Here is a 13571-nt window from a genome sequence, read left to right as displayed (position 1 = left end):
AAGAGTTTTTGGACTCTGAGTTAGCAGATGATACGGCGTTGTTCCTTGAGGCTTCACATGCTTGTTTATGTTCTTTCCGGATAGCCTTGGAGGCCTTTTGATTGGCAGCAGGAGCTACTATCAATTGGCATAAGTCAGTTGGTTTTTGGATCAGTGATTCTCCTCTTGGAGATTGGGGTACAGATGTTGGTTTTACTTGGATTGAGAGAGGATGCTCTGCCAGATACCTTGGTTGTCAGGTGGGCGTTGACATCTCCCCTGCACAACAGTTTGCTCCAGTGCTCTTAAGCAGTAAAAGCAAACTTCATCACTGGAGTAGGAGGAAGCTCGACTTGGCCTCTAGAGCTTTGGTGGTTAGCCAAGTTTTGCTAGCCATGACTTGGTTTATCGCTTCCTGCTCGATTTTTCATAAGGGCTGCATTGGCCAGCTTCATCGCCTTATTCGGAACTTTCTTTGGTCAGGGCTTGATGGAAATGCACACACCAGGGCTAGAGTTGCTTGGGAAACCATTATCAGGCCTAAGCAGAAAGGGGGATTGAATATCATTGACCCTGAGGTGCAATGTAAGGCTTTGCTTTGTAAGCTGGTTGTTAGGGGCTTTCTTTCAGCAGGCACTGAGCCGTGGAAGGATTTTCCCATGCAGCAGATCACGAAGTGTGTCCCTATTCGCGGAGGTGACTGGACTCTCAGCTCATGCTTTATTTTTTCGGATGCAGTTCACCGCTCCCCTTCATCCCCCTTGGTTAGGTCCCTCCTACGGGCCTGGGACTGCCTGACGAGTTTTTTGGTACACATCCCCCCGCGTTCAGCAGAGGAAGTTAACCGGCAGCCCATTATGTGGAATGATTTGATCTTAGATGTGCATGGTAGGCCTCTTGGGGCAGCTATGCATGTTCTTTGGGTTGGCTGGGAGACCCTATGCCCCATAGTGCTGGCTTGGAAGAGGTTTCAGAGCCTCACCGAGGTACAGAGATTGGATTTCACGCAGCATTTGAGAGGCTCTAGCTGGAGGATTGCACAGATTGATGCAGCCATTCCCAACCACTGGATTACTGGATCTTTCTTGGAAGGCCGTCATCATTCTTGGTTTGGGGTTTTTTCTGGGACAGGTGTTCCTCTTCAGGTTATGGGTCTCCCCTTGCCTAGGGAGGATGATGTACTGGTCTTTTTTTCTGCACAGGATGGATGGCAGTTGGAGAGATGTGACGTGCAGGACCTTATTGAGGGCCCCCAGATTCGTCCAGTCAGAGTTGCTGGCAGGTTAGGGAAGCACGTCTTTGTTGACCCCCCCCCTCCGCGGGATGATCACAGAGAGTGTTAGCCTTTGGTTGTATGGTGGCTGCCCTATCAGACATTTGCATTGGGACCCCGGTGAGTGGGAGTGGAAGGATGCTTGTAACCCTTTGAAAAGCATGCCTTTTTTCAGTTATACGGTGCGGAATGCTAGACATCTTATCTTGGGACACATTCAGAGTGTCCCTAATCTTAGACCCCATTGGGAATCTTACGACATTTCGACTGACATTCAGAGGGTTTTTTGGCGGAGATTGTGGCATTCTTATAGGAAGCCACAGATTTCCTCCTTTATTTGGGTTTCTCTTCATGGCGGTCTGGACACCAATCAGTGGAGGTCAGTTACTGGTGTTTGCCCAGCTTGCCCTAGATGTGCAGGAGTTTCGGAGTCAGTTTACCATTGTTTATGGGAATGCAGGGAAGCACAGAGGGTTTGGTCTGCGATTGCACACCTCTTTGGTAGGATTAAGAGGGTTTGGTCTACGATTGCACACCTCTTTGGTAGGATTAAGAGGGATGCTATCATTTCTTTTGGTTCTATCATTTGGTTGACACAGTCTGGGCCTCAGTTGAGATTCGAGGGGACTGACAGGAGCTTGACCATTATGGTTAGGCAAGGAGTTGCTCGGCAGTGTTGTCTTCAGGATTTCCCACTTTCACACTTTGTCCCTCTGGCAGAGAGGTTAGACAGCTCTTGGGAGATTATTGCTAGCATCTCAGCCTCGAATATCTCGAAGGCTAGATGCACCGAGGCCATTCATGGTACTCCCGTTCTTGTTTCTCACTGTCTTTGCAGGATTTGGAGTGATATTATTCACACCATTATGGCTTCTTGGGCGAGAATCCAGGGATCTTCGAGGGCTGCGGAGAGGAAGCGCGGCCAATTTATGAGAGTGGAACATAGATATCTTTTTCACGTCCTCTCACTCGGGACCCTATTGGCAGCACAGGGCTCCTGATTGGTTGAGATCTCCACCTTTCTTGGTGTGAAATCTCCATTTTGTAAAATTTTGTCATACTTAATAGAAGTCTCCTTTCTGAAAAAAAAAAAACCCAACTTCTGTCCCTCTTGCATAACCATACTATCTTAGATAAGGGCCAAGGATCTTGTGCGGATGCTATGTTGGGACATACAAATTCGAGCTTAAGCTTATAGTGGATTGTCTCCTACTTGGATTCAGGAGGACGTGAATCAAAAAAAGGGAGAGATAATGCTAATGGGCTAGTAACCGGGGGCTAGGATAACATGGGGTTAAGAAGGACAATATTAGGGTGGTTATTACCATATAAGTGAGTTTGGGCTCACTTGTGATTATTATGAGGTATGCGCGTGGTAGAAGAAGAAGATATATTAATGTCTTGCAAAAGACCCAACGGGTCTATGAGACAGAAGGTGTACAATGTGTCCATGGAATCTCATCATGGAAAAAAAGACAACATAACAATAAAAGAACTAACACTAATCCCTAGGTAGATGTAGATATGTAATTATCATCATCGTCATCCTCATCATGGAGGATCACCATCCTCATCATCATGGATACAAAGTGGGTGTAGAGGATACAGGGGTGTGAGTATGGAGAGGGAGCTATCCATTGATGTGTGGCACGGGTCCATAAAGGATGTCCAACATCGGCGAGGGGGTGAGGAGGGCCCCTAGATCAGCAGGGCAGAGGAGAAGCTAGGACAAGGTAGCAGCTACATACGCTCATTTGGCGAGTGAGGATCTCATCAATCTGGGGTTGGTGAGCTTGGGGTGCTTGAGGTCCAGAGGGGTGAGGCCGTCTGGCTCTCCGAAGTGCGGTGGTAGGAGGCAAGGTAACTCCAGTCGAGGAGTGACGTGGTGGGCCCCTCATCGGTACTGTGGTGGCCTCATCCATCTCAGTGTCCTCTTGTGGGACAAAAAATTGGTGATGGTAGATTGAGATGGGTGCCAGGGTCGATGGATCTCTGAATGGTAACTCTCTGTGTCGTCGGATCTCCAACAGGCAGAGTCCGAGACAATGCTGATCTAGATACTCCATAACCCAAGATAATGGCCCAAACCCCTCTCTAAATAGGCAGTAGAATCTCCCCCTCATCTCATAATACACCGGGCACTGACAAATATAATGCTCCTCAGACTCTACTCTTCCATGGCACAATCTACAGTCTGCTCTCTCTAGGGATCCCTGTTGCTTTGCGAACCTCAATCTCGAGCCTATGGGATGAGACCTTCAGCTGACCAAGTGCTATCCTCATGTTGTGTGACATGAAAACATCCAGGTGCCCTGGCCTTTGTATGAATCCATCCTCTATAAGCCTCAGAAAATGGTCACTGTAGTACTGCATCTTGGGTGGTAAGGGCTCCCCCAGGATAATCCATGTATCTCGAATGTGTAACTGTAGCAAGTCATATTGAACTACTCCTGTCCACATGTGTGAGCTTGGTGTAGGGGGAGTCTAGGTCATACTGAAATGGGGGTAGTCAGCTCATCTGTAGTCCATATGTGGTGAATCATGTGAGGACAGAAGCATACCATGATGGATGCACCCCTCCCCGCTATTGCCCAAGAAGACTGTAGTCCCAGGAATGGTAATCGTAACTAATCCATGGCTAGTAGAGGGAGGTCTACCAAGGCGTGTAGGACCTCAGGGCAAGAGTAGCTTCAGGCAAGCAAACGGACTAGTGGTATGGGACGCCAAGGCGTGCTATCGGGGCTTGGCTCACACCGCAACATGACCTTCGTCTCAAGGGGTGGTTCTGAAAGGGAAGCCTATGGTTGGGAGGAGAGTCGCTAGCCACAATCTATCGCAGTCATCGATCTCCGGGTTGATGCGGGTTTTCGTAACCCTGATAGCATTTCCAAGTATGTGGACTCTCCTTCTCATGCCTGGTCTGTTTTTCTAGTCATCTGCGGATTATCATTCCTAAAAGCACTCTAAATATCCATTATTGCAGGGTAATATCTAGTTTTCAGTGTAAAGAGTTGAAATGAATGAACTCTGTTTGGATTGCAAGGCATCATGTAATTTACCTTGCCTCTAAAACATTGTTATGCTCACTTTCTTTGCATTTAGTTTTCTCTACTTTGCCTTGTGATTCAGAAGAAACTGCAAATGATAGAAAGCAAAGTTAGAATGTTTATCACTACATTCATCCATGGGTTTGATGTGTGTGCACGCATGTGTACCATTTCAAAAATGCCCTTTTAGACTCTAGTTGTGTTTCCTATGGGGCTCCTGTTGTGGGTATGAGTAAGATGCAGTTTAAGCACAATTTCTACATTCTCAATGTGTGGGGCACATGCAAGATTTCTTTTGAGAATCCCTTTTAAACTTTACCGACAACCAAGTTGAGTTCCCTTTGAGGTTCCTGTTGTTGGTATGAGCAAGTTGCAGTTTGAGCACAATTTATACATTCTTTGCTCAAAGTCTGATCATGTATGTTTGATGAGATTAAACCTTGAAGGTCTTGTACCTGGTTTAAAAGACAAAACTTATGGATCATCTATTTCTCATTGAGTCGTCCCTTTGTGCTTTTTGAAATAATAAACATATTTCAATCGATAAAAAATTAGATACATCTAAAAGTGCACATAGCAGCCATCTCTAGAGGTAGAAGTGTTAGAAGGAAGGGGGTGTGGGGTGTTCGGTGGTGTTGTTGGTGCGGAGTATAGGTCATTGACCCAAGACCCCAGATATTCTAAGAGGTCACTCTTGTAGACACTGCCATGTATGCCACTCATGAAATGGTGCATACCATGACTCTGGCAGAGGTTCCTAATTCTTCCATGAAGGGATCACTTTGGAATGACACTCAAGCATTTGTCAAGGTCTTATAGAGGTACTCACCCTTACGCATCTCTTGGCACAATATCGTACTTTATATGCCATGCTAGCATCCCAACAGCATGAAAACAGCAACCAATCAAAACGTTTTGAAAAGGGCAGAAAATCCCGATACCATTTGAACATGCAACATCACAGGTCAGTGATGTTCCAACACTTCACAGTAGCTTACCAGCAACAGACACAAACATATGGAGAGGCATATTGGGATTAAAACAAAGTAAGTGGTTAAAAATCTTATACCTGTGCATTTTGTATCCGTGAGGTTCTATTGAGTACTATTGACGGTTTCACTTCTCCTTCATCAGCCATATCCTCCAGAGTATTACCTAAAGCTTCATCCTCCTTACAGTTTTCTAAGCATGTTTCACTGCTTGAGTTCTCCATATTGCAATTTTTTGTGCCACTTTTCCCTCTCTTTTCTGTAGCAAGTTGACATGACCTCTCTGTATATTGGAAAACTGTTCACATCATACCCAGGTAAAGTTGGACACATAAGAGGCAGCTTACAAGGGTCAGAGATGTTGACTTCAAGAAGTGCTTAAAAAAGAATCTGACCACTTTCATTGATTCTACTTAGAGTCTTTGCCTCAAGATGCTCTATTACTGCTGTCTTCTCTGCAAGGATGTTTTCGAGCAAAGTCACTCTTTCTTGAGAAATCATTAATGCTTGCACCTAATTCAACAAGAGATGAGTTCAGGAGACACTTTACCCTTCAAATGAGCCATTAGTCTTTATAGAGCTTCTCTTCTGTTTGACTGGGATGGGTTTTTGTGCATGCCATAACACTGGAGTTCAATTATCACCTACAGGATTCGGATATCTATGGGGGCGTTGACAAAGAGCACAGGAAACACATTACACTTCAATGCCTAGCAAACCTATCCATTCAAGAGCAAACGTTCACGCAAGGCCTCATGTAAAATTGAATTTAGTTTAAATACCGTTGACATTTTTGGTGTCGTGCCTCTTTTAAATGTAACAGTGTCCATACTACCCTCGGATTTCTTCTCCTTCTTGTTTCTGTCTGCTTTTTCCGTCAAGTCTTTTATTTTCTTCATGTAGAAGGAGCGAATCTGATTGATCTGTAAAGAGTTATGGGGTCAACATGTGCATGTCCAAAAAAAATCATACATGTTACTGAAAGTGATATCACTGTATTATTACCTGTGTTTCAAGGTCTTTGACCTTTCTTGTGCTTGTTTTTTCAGCATCCGTACGCATTGACTTTTTCTCAATTTGCTGCTTGAGATCCCTTATCTTCAAATCATAATCCCTCTTCATTTTTTCCATCCTCTTTTGTACACACTGAATCCTTTTCTGGTCCCTCTCACCTACGTTAGCTTGCAAAACTTTATCGTAACTCACAAAATTCTCTTTGTCTTCAAGGGTTTCCAATTTCCGCCCCTGAGCAACAAAGCATGTATGCTTGTTATTTTGGCTACAAACCCGACGTCAGAATAATTATTCAGGAGACACTGTGAGCAAAAGTCTTGGTTTGTTTACTGGAGAAAAGAATACTGGATTCAATTTTAGGTCTGTGTGTAAGTATGCATGCATGCCTATAGGTGTACTTACGTATGTATGTGTGCATGTACATATGACATGAATGTATGTAGTTACGTGTATGTACATAGTATGTGTACATAGTATGTAGTTACGTGTATGTACATAGTATGTGTGTATGTGTGTGTTTGAATGTATGTATATATTTGTGTATGCATGGACATACCTAAGTGTGTGTGTGTGTGTGTATATGTGAGTGCATGTGTCTATGTAGGCACACAGGTGTGTATGTATATAATGTGTGTATGCATGAACATACCTATGTGTGTGTATATATGTGTCTTCCGTACACCACTTTACTAGTCTCTCAAAGATTCCAATGATCTTGGAGAGCTTGCTTTTCAGCAGCTCAAGGTGTTTTCCCACTGTTTCTGATCTAAGTCATTGCTTTCCCACTCTGGGAAAGCTATGGATGTACATTACTTTTATTAATGAAGCAGTGGTTTCACTAAAAAAAAGTGTGTATATGTGAGTCCATGTGTCTAGTAGGCATGCATGTGTGTAGTAGGCATGCATGTGTGTATGCATGAACATACACGTGTAAACCAACCCCTGGAATCGATTACCATGGAAGTAGATGATGTGCTTATGGGAGAAAAATGTTTTGATCGGGGCGCATTTGCAGGAGCTTGGTTTCACTGTCACAAATTTGGACACTTCGCAGATGACTATCCTACCCTCAAATTACACCTGCCTGCTGATTCCTTACTGGTTGCTTTGTTCAATGATAATGCCCCTCCATCTAAGATGGGTCAAACCGTACCTATGATTGGTATACAGACTAGAGGAAGAGGGAATGTGCAGCCCCCCTAGAGATATGTCTTGGTTGATCTTGGATTGAGAGATATATGGACAGCCACTTCTCCTGATAAGAGAGGTTTTACTTTTCACTATAATGTGCACTCAGATTAGTTGAGAGAGTGGGGGACTTTTGTGGTTGAAGCCTATTGTACATGTTTTGTTGAAGAAAGAGAATGGGTGCTTGAGGTCAAAAAGAGAAAGTGGCGATCAAGGAGAGAGAGGAGCCCAATGAGTGCACCAAGTGCGCGATTGTTGATGCCAGAATGGAGTGGGGACGCCACCCTATGGTGGGGAAGGAAGGAAGATGGTGTCAAGGAGAGAGAAGAGGGAAGCGGTGAGGAGAGAGAATAATGAAAAAAAATGTTAATGGGATGGGTGTGTGCAAGTGAAGAAAAAAAGAGGGCAAGTGAAAAAAGGAGAGTTTTTTTCACTGTCTCATACGGGGCCTTGCTGGCAGCACAATGCACCCAATTGGTTGAGATTTCCCCCTAACGTAAGCATAAATTGGCTTATATGTGTTGAAGAAATTTTACATATGTAAGTGAATTGTTGATATAGTGGTCTTGATTTGCGAAGTGCAGGAGTTGATGAGGTGAGCTTGCGCTGCTGATTCCTGCCCCCGCCTCTGTCCCTTCTTTTCCAGACTGCCCCTTCCGCCTCTGCCACAGCTGCTTCCGCCTTGCCCTAGCTGCCTGTTGTGTCCTTTCTGCTCCCGCCTCTGCCCCCGCCTGCCCCTTTGCTGCCCCCGCCTGCCCCACTGCTGCCCCCGCCTGTCCCATAGCTGCCCCTTTGCTGCCCCAGCTGCTCCCGCCCATCTGCTCCCGCCTCTGCCCCCCTTCTTCTGCACCTGCCTCTGTTGCTCCCGCATTCTGCTTCCGCCTTGCTGCACCCGCCTAGTCCTCCCTCGTTTCCCTTTTTATTTCAGCAGCATTTTTATTTGGATTCAAGTCGGCCACCCACACTTTCTGGATTGGCTTTATCGCTTCTTCTGCCGCAGCCAATCTTTCGTCACCCCCACTGGCCGGGAGAATCATCAATTTTTCACAAGATGAGCTCACCTCTCTTCAGCACGACATTGACCTTGAGGTCCAGAGCACCCTTGTTGCGAGAGTTTATGGTTCCCACCCCCTCGTTCGCAGGCCCGTGAATGGCTTTTAGCAGCTCTCCCTTCGGAGCTGATTGTGTACTTCTTCCAAGATACTCGTTTGCTTGGTCGGGGCTTCTTCCAGGTGGACTTTCATTCTTCAGAAGCTACTTCTCAGGTTTTGGCTGGCAACCCCTTCTCTCTTGGCCCTAGGAAGATTTTCTTCTTTCAGTACTAGGTGGGCTTTGATCCAGTGGTGGAGGATCAACGCCTTACCCCGCTCTCACTGTGGTTCCCTGCTCTTCCTCGGTCCTATTGGAAGCTTTTAGCTTCCATATAGGGGCATCCTTTGGCTAGGTTCTAGAGGTACTAGTCCTTCCGAGCTCTCCCGCCCCAGCTTCTGCGGTTGTTACTGCCACTCTTGATGGTGTACCCTGGGTCCTTGTGCTTGTTCTTAATCCATCAATTACTGACGATCATATTATGCTTCAGAGACATGATGGACCTCATTTCCGGCGGAGGATAGAGATTGCAGGCAGACCTGACCAGTGTCGGATTTGTCATCGAGACAGGGCCACATTGCTAGAGATTGTCCCAGATTGAGGGGCCATGCTAGGAGGTGGCGTGGTCCTACCCATCAGATGCCTTCTGCAGTTGCCGAGACTCTAGTTGCTCCTTTGCTACAAGAGACCACATAGCATTGGGTTGTGGTTAGGGATGGTAGGCACCCTCGGACCCCCATACCTGCCCCTTCACCTACACCCCTTGTGGAGCACCCTAACCCTTATGCAGCTCTTGCCTCATAGGATGTTGATCCTTCTTTGGAGGATGAGGCTACGCATTCGTATTGTCATGGTACCTCTCCAGTTTTGAGGACTAGCCCTAGCTTTTTCCCGGAGCGGGAGAGAGAGGTAAGGTTTACATCGTAAGATTTTCCCTCCCTTACCTATGCAAGACGTACTTCCGCCTCTAAAGGGGGTCCTTCATCAACCACGAAATCTAGTCGTTCCTACTCTGAGTCCTTATGAGGATTGTCTCCTGGACCACCAGATCTGGTCGTTCCTACTCTGAGTCCTTATGAGGATTGTCTCTTGGAACATTCAAGGTCTTGGGAGTTTTTTTCCGCGTTGGCAGAAACAAATTGTAAAAACCTAGCTTCATTGTGCAGTTACACGTGGACCTATGGATGTATTTCTCTTGCAAGAGCATAAACTGGATGCTAGCCTGTGTGGGAGATCAGGCAGGCTTCTCTTGGGACACACCTTTTAGTCACCAACTGTTGGTACCAAGGGTGGTGTTTGTATCTCTGTTTCGACTTTTTTTTTTTTTCATCAAGGAGACTTCTATTAAGTATGAAAAATTTTACAAAATGGAGCTTTCACACCAAGCAAGGTGGAGATCTCAACCAATCAGGAGCCCTGTGCTGCCAATAGGGTCCCGAATGAGAGGATGTGAAAAAGATACCAATGTCCCACTCTCTCATAAACTCGGCGCGCTTCCTCTCCGCAGCCCTGAAGATCCCTGGATTCTGGCCCAGGTAGCCATAATGGTGTGAATAATATCACTCCAAATCTTGCAAAGACACTGAGAAACAAAAACGGGAGTACCCTCAATGGCCTCACTGCATCTAGCCTTCCAAATATTCCAGGCTGAGATGCTAGCAATAATCTCTGAAGAGCAGTCTAACCTCTGTGCCCGAGGGACACAGTGTGAAAGTGGCGAATCCTGAAGACAACATTGCCGAGAAACTCCTTGCCTAACCATAATGGCCAACCTGTCAGTCCCCTCGAACCTCCGCTGAGGCCTAGACCGTGTAACCCAAATGATAGAACCAAAAGAAATGATAGCATCCCTCTTAATCCTACCAAAGAGTTGTGCAATCGTAGACCAAACCCTCTGTGCTTCCCAGCATTCCCATAAACAATGGTAAACTGACTTCGAAACTCGTGCACATCTAGGGCATGCTGGGCAAGCACCAGTAACAGACCTCCACTGATTGGTGGCCAGACCACCATGAAGGGAAACCCAGATAAAGGAGGAAATTTGTGGCTTCCTATAAGAGTGCCAGAATCTCCGCCAAAATGCCCTCTGAATGTCAATTGAAATGCCGTAAGACTCCCAATGGGGTCTAAGAGTAGGGACACTCTGAATGTGTCCCAAGATAAGATGTTTGGCATTCTACACCGTATAACTGAAAAAAGGCATGCTTTCAAAGGATTACAAGCATCCTTCCACACCCACTCACCGGGGTCCCAAGGCAAATGTCTGATAGGGTAGCCACCATACAACCAAAGGGTAACACTCTCTGTGATCATGCTTCCCTAACCTGCCAACAACTCTGACTGGATGAATCTGGGGGCCCTCAATAAGGTCCTGCACATCACATCTCTCTAACTGCCATCCATCCTATACAGAAAAAGAAAAAAAGACCGGTACATCATCCTCCGAGGCAAGGAGATACCCATAACTTGAAGAGGAACACCTGTCCCAGAGAAAACCCCAAACCAAGAATGCTGACGACCTTCCAAAAAAGATCCAGTAATCCAGTGGTTGGGAATGGCTCCATCAATCTGTGCAATCCTCCGGCTAGAACCTCTCAAATGCTGCGTGATATCCAATCTCTGCACCTCGGTAAGGCTCTGAAACCTCTTCCAAGCTAGCATTGTGGGGCATAGGGTCTCCCAGCCAGCCTAGAGAATATGCATAGCTGCCCCAAGAGGCCTACCATGCACATCTAAGATCAAATCATCCCCCCTGGTTAGCTTCCTCCACTGAACGCGGGGGGGTGTGTACCAAAAAATTCCTTAGGCAATCCCAGGCCCGTAGGAGGGACCTAACCAGAGGGGACGAAGGGGAGTGGTGAACTGCATCTGAAAAAATAAAGCGTGAGCTGAGAGTCCAGTCACCTCCACGAACAGGGACACACTTCATGATCTATTGCATGAGAAAGTCCTTCGTGGTCTGAAAAAAAAATGGTTGCCCCGGCCGAGGGAGAATGATTAGCCATGATGCTAATCGAAAAAGAAGGCTGACTTGAACCCGGATGAGGACTGCAATTTCCAAAAGAAAAAAAAAATTAGTTACTAAGGTTAAGCAAAAGCAGTAAAGAGAAAAAATTACCACCTTGCCATTCTATCGCTCGCAATCCGAAACAAGGGGAAGAGGCAGGCAAGAAGGCGAAAGAAAGGAAGGGAGGGAGTGAAAAAAAAAAAAGAAAAAAAAAGAAAGAAAGAAAAAAAAACGGGAAGCTAGACACACAGGGGAAGGGATGAGCTGCGCACAGGGATTGAGGCGGAGGAATGAAGGGGAAGAAGAGGCAGGGGCGACCAGCGGAGGAGGAATGATGGGAGGCAGAGGAGAAGTTCGCTGCGCAGAGCGAAAGGCCGAGGAATGATGGCGGGCAGAGGCTAGGGCGAAAGGACAGAAGGAAGGCGGAGGAAGGAATGGGCGAAGCAGGCACAGAGGCGGAGAACGACAGAGGGAGGCGGAGGAAGGGGCATAGAGGCGACACAGGCACAGGGGCGCAGGCAGGGTTTAGGGAGCTTACACGGTCATTCGCTTTTTGGTGGTATGAATAATTAGATCCTCTGTCTCAACTTTGATATTGCCTTGCATCATTGGACATGGTGTCATTTTGCCTGCGAGAGCGCAGTGGATCCTTCTTATGCAGGGTACTACACGCATTGGTATTCTCAATCTCTATGCTCCTAACCATAGAGGTGAGAGGATTGTCTTCTGGAAATCTCTCACTACATTGATGCGTCTTGCCGACCATTGGATTATTGGTGGGGATTTTAACATGGAGATGCCAATGGATAAAAGAGGACATGAGGACTTGGTGCATCCTCTTGAAAGAGCGTCTTGGGAGAGGTTTATACTCTCCATTCCTGGTAGAGATTGTTGGCATGAGGATGACATTTTACACAGCAAAGCCTTACATTGCACCTCAGGGTCAATGATATTCAATCCCCCTTCCTTCTTAGGCCTGATAATGGTTTCCCAAGAAACTCTCGCCTTGGTGTGTGCATTTCCATCAAGTCCTGACCAAAGAAAGTTCCGAATAAGGCGATGAAGTTGGCCAATGCAGCCCTTATGAAAAATCCAACAGAAGCAATAAACCAAGTCGTGGCTAGCAAAACTTGGTTAACCACCAAAGCTCTAGAGGCCAAGTCGAGCTTCCTCCTACTCCAGTGATGAAGTTAGCTTTTAATGCTTAAGAGCACTAGAGCAAACTGTTGTGCAGGGGAGATGTCAACGCCCACCTGACAACCAAGGTATCTGGCAGAGCATCCTCTCTCAATCCAAATAAAACCAACATCTGTACCCCAATCTACAAAAGGAGAATCACTGATCCAAAAACCAACTGATTTATGCCAATTGATAGTAGCTCCTGCTGCCAGGCCTCCAAGGCTGTCCGAAAAGCACATAAACAAGCATGTGAAGCCTCAAGGAACAATGCCATAGCATCTGCTAACTCAGAGTCCAATAACTCTTCCTCCGTGCATAAAGACAGCCTAAGACCCACAACACCAGGGGCAGCCCGAAGAAACCTGCTCATAGCCCCAGCTACAATGAGGTACAGTAAAGGGGCGGGGGGACAACCCTTCCTTAACCGAACGGGAAATCTGAAAACGCTCGCCGCGCCCCCCACAAGCTAAAACAGTTTTATGAGCTTCCCTATATAGGCAGGACACCCCTTTGATCTAGTTTTGGGAAAACCCCATATGTGCCATAGTGCCCTCCAAAAAATCCCAATCCACTCTGTCATAAGCTTTTTCAAAATCAAGCAAAAGAATGGCAAGAGGCTGCTGACTAGACTTTGCCCACTCGACAGCTTCCCAGAAAGAAAAGATGTTATCAAATATACTCCTTCCTTGGAGGAACCCATTCTGTGTATCATGGATAGTCCTTTGGAGAATCGGCTGCAACCTTATACTCAAGGCTTTAGCTAAGATCTTATATGCAGATCCAAGGAGAGTGATGGGCCTCCATTG

General features: G+C 46.3%; 1 protein-coding gene across 9 annotated transcripts in view; it reads right to left on the bottom strand.

Moving 5' to 3' along the window:
* LOC147631850 (uncharacterized) overlaps positions 1 to 13571 on the bottom strand; it is a 231822-nt gene that overhangs the window by 27190 nt on the left and 191061 nt on the right. For 6 of the 9 annotated variants that reach the window (XM_086808399.1, XM_086808402.1, XM_086808400.1 and 3 more), the window contains 6 exons: positions 6294 to 6533; positions 6071 to 6211; positions 5684 to 5801; positions 5369 to 5586; positions 4619 to 4754; positions 4312 to 4387 (listed from right to left, as the gene is read on the bottom strand). In XM_086808399.1, coding sequence (XP_086664525.1) covers positions 4312 to 4387; positions 4619 to 4754; positions 5369 to 5586; positions 5684 to 5801; positions 6071 to 6211; positions 6294 to 6533 — 929 coding nt within the window. The remainder of the gene's footprint in view (positions 1 to 4311; positions 4388 to 4618; positions 4755 to 5368; positions 5587 to 5683; positions 5802 to 6070; positions 6212 to 6293; positions 6534 to 13571) is intronic. The other 3 variants (XR_015267360.1, XR_015267361.1, XM_086808403.1) reach the window with 3 other exon arrangements.

Source organism: Cibotium barometz, chromosome 14 (genome assembly GCF_041138505.1).
Source record: "Cibotium barometz isolate CiBa-2024 chromosome 14, ASM4113850v1, whole genome shotgun sequence".
Taxonomy (NCBI): domain Eukaryota; kingdom Viridiplantae; phylum Streptophyta; class Polypodiopsida; order Cyatheales; family Cibotiaceae; genus Cibotium; species Cibotium barometz.
This window is presented reverse-complemented; position numbering and strand designations above follow the sequence as displayed.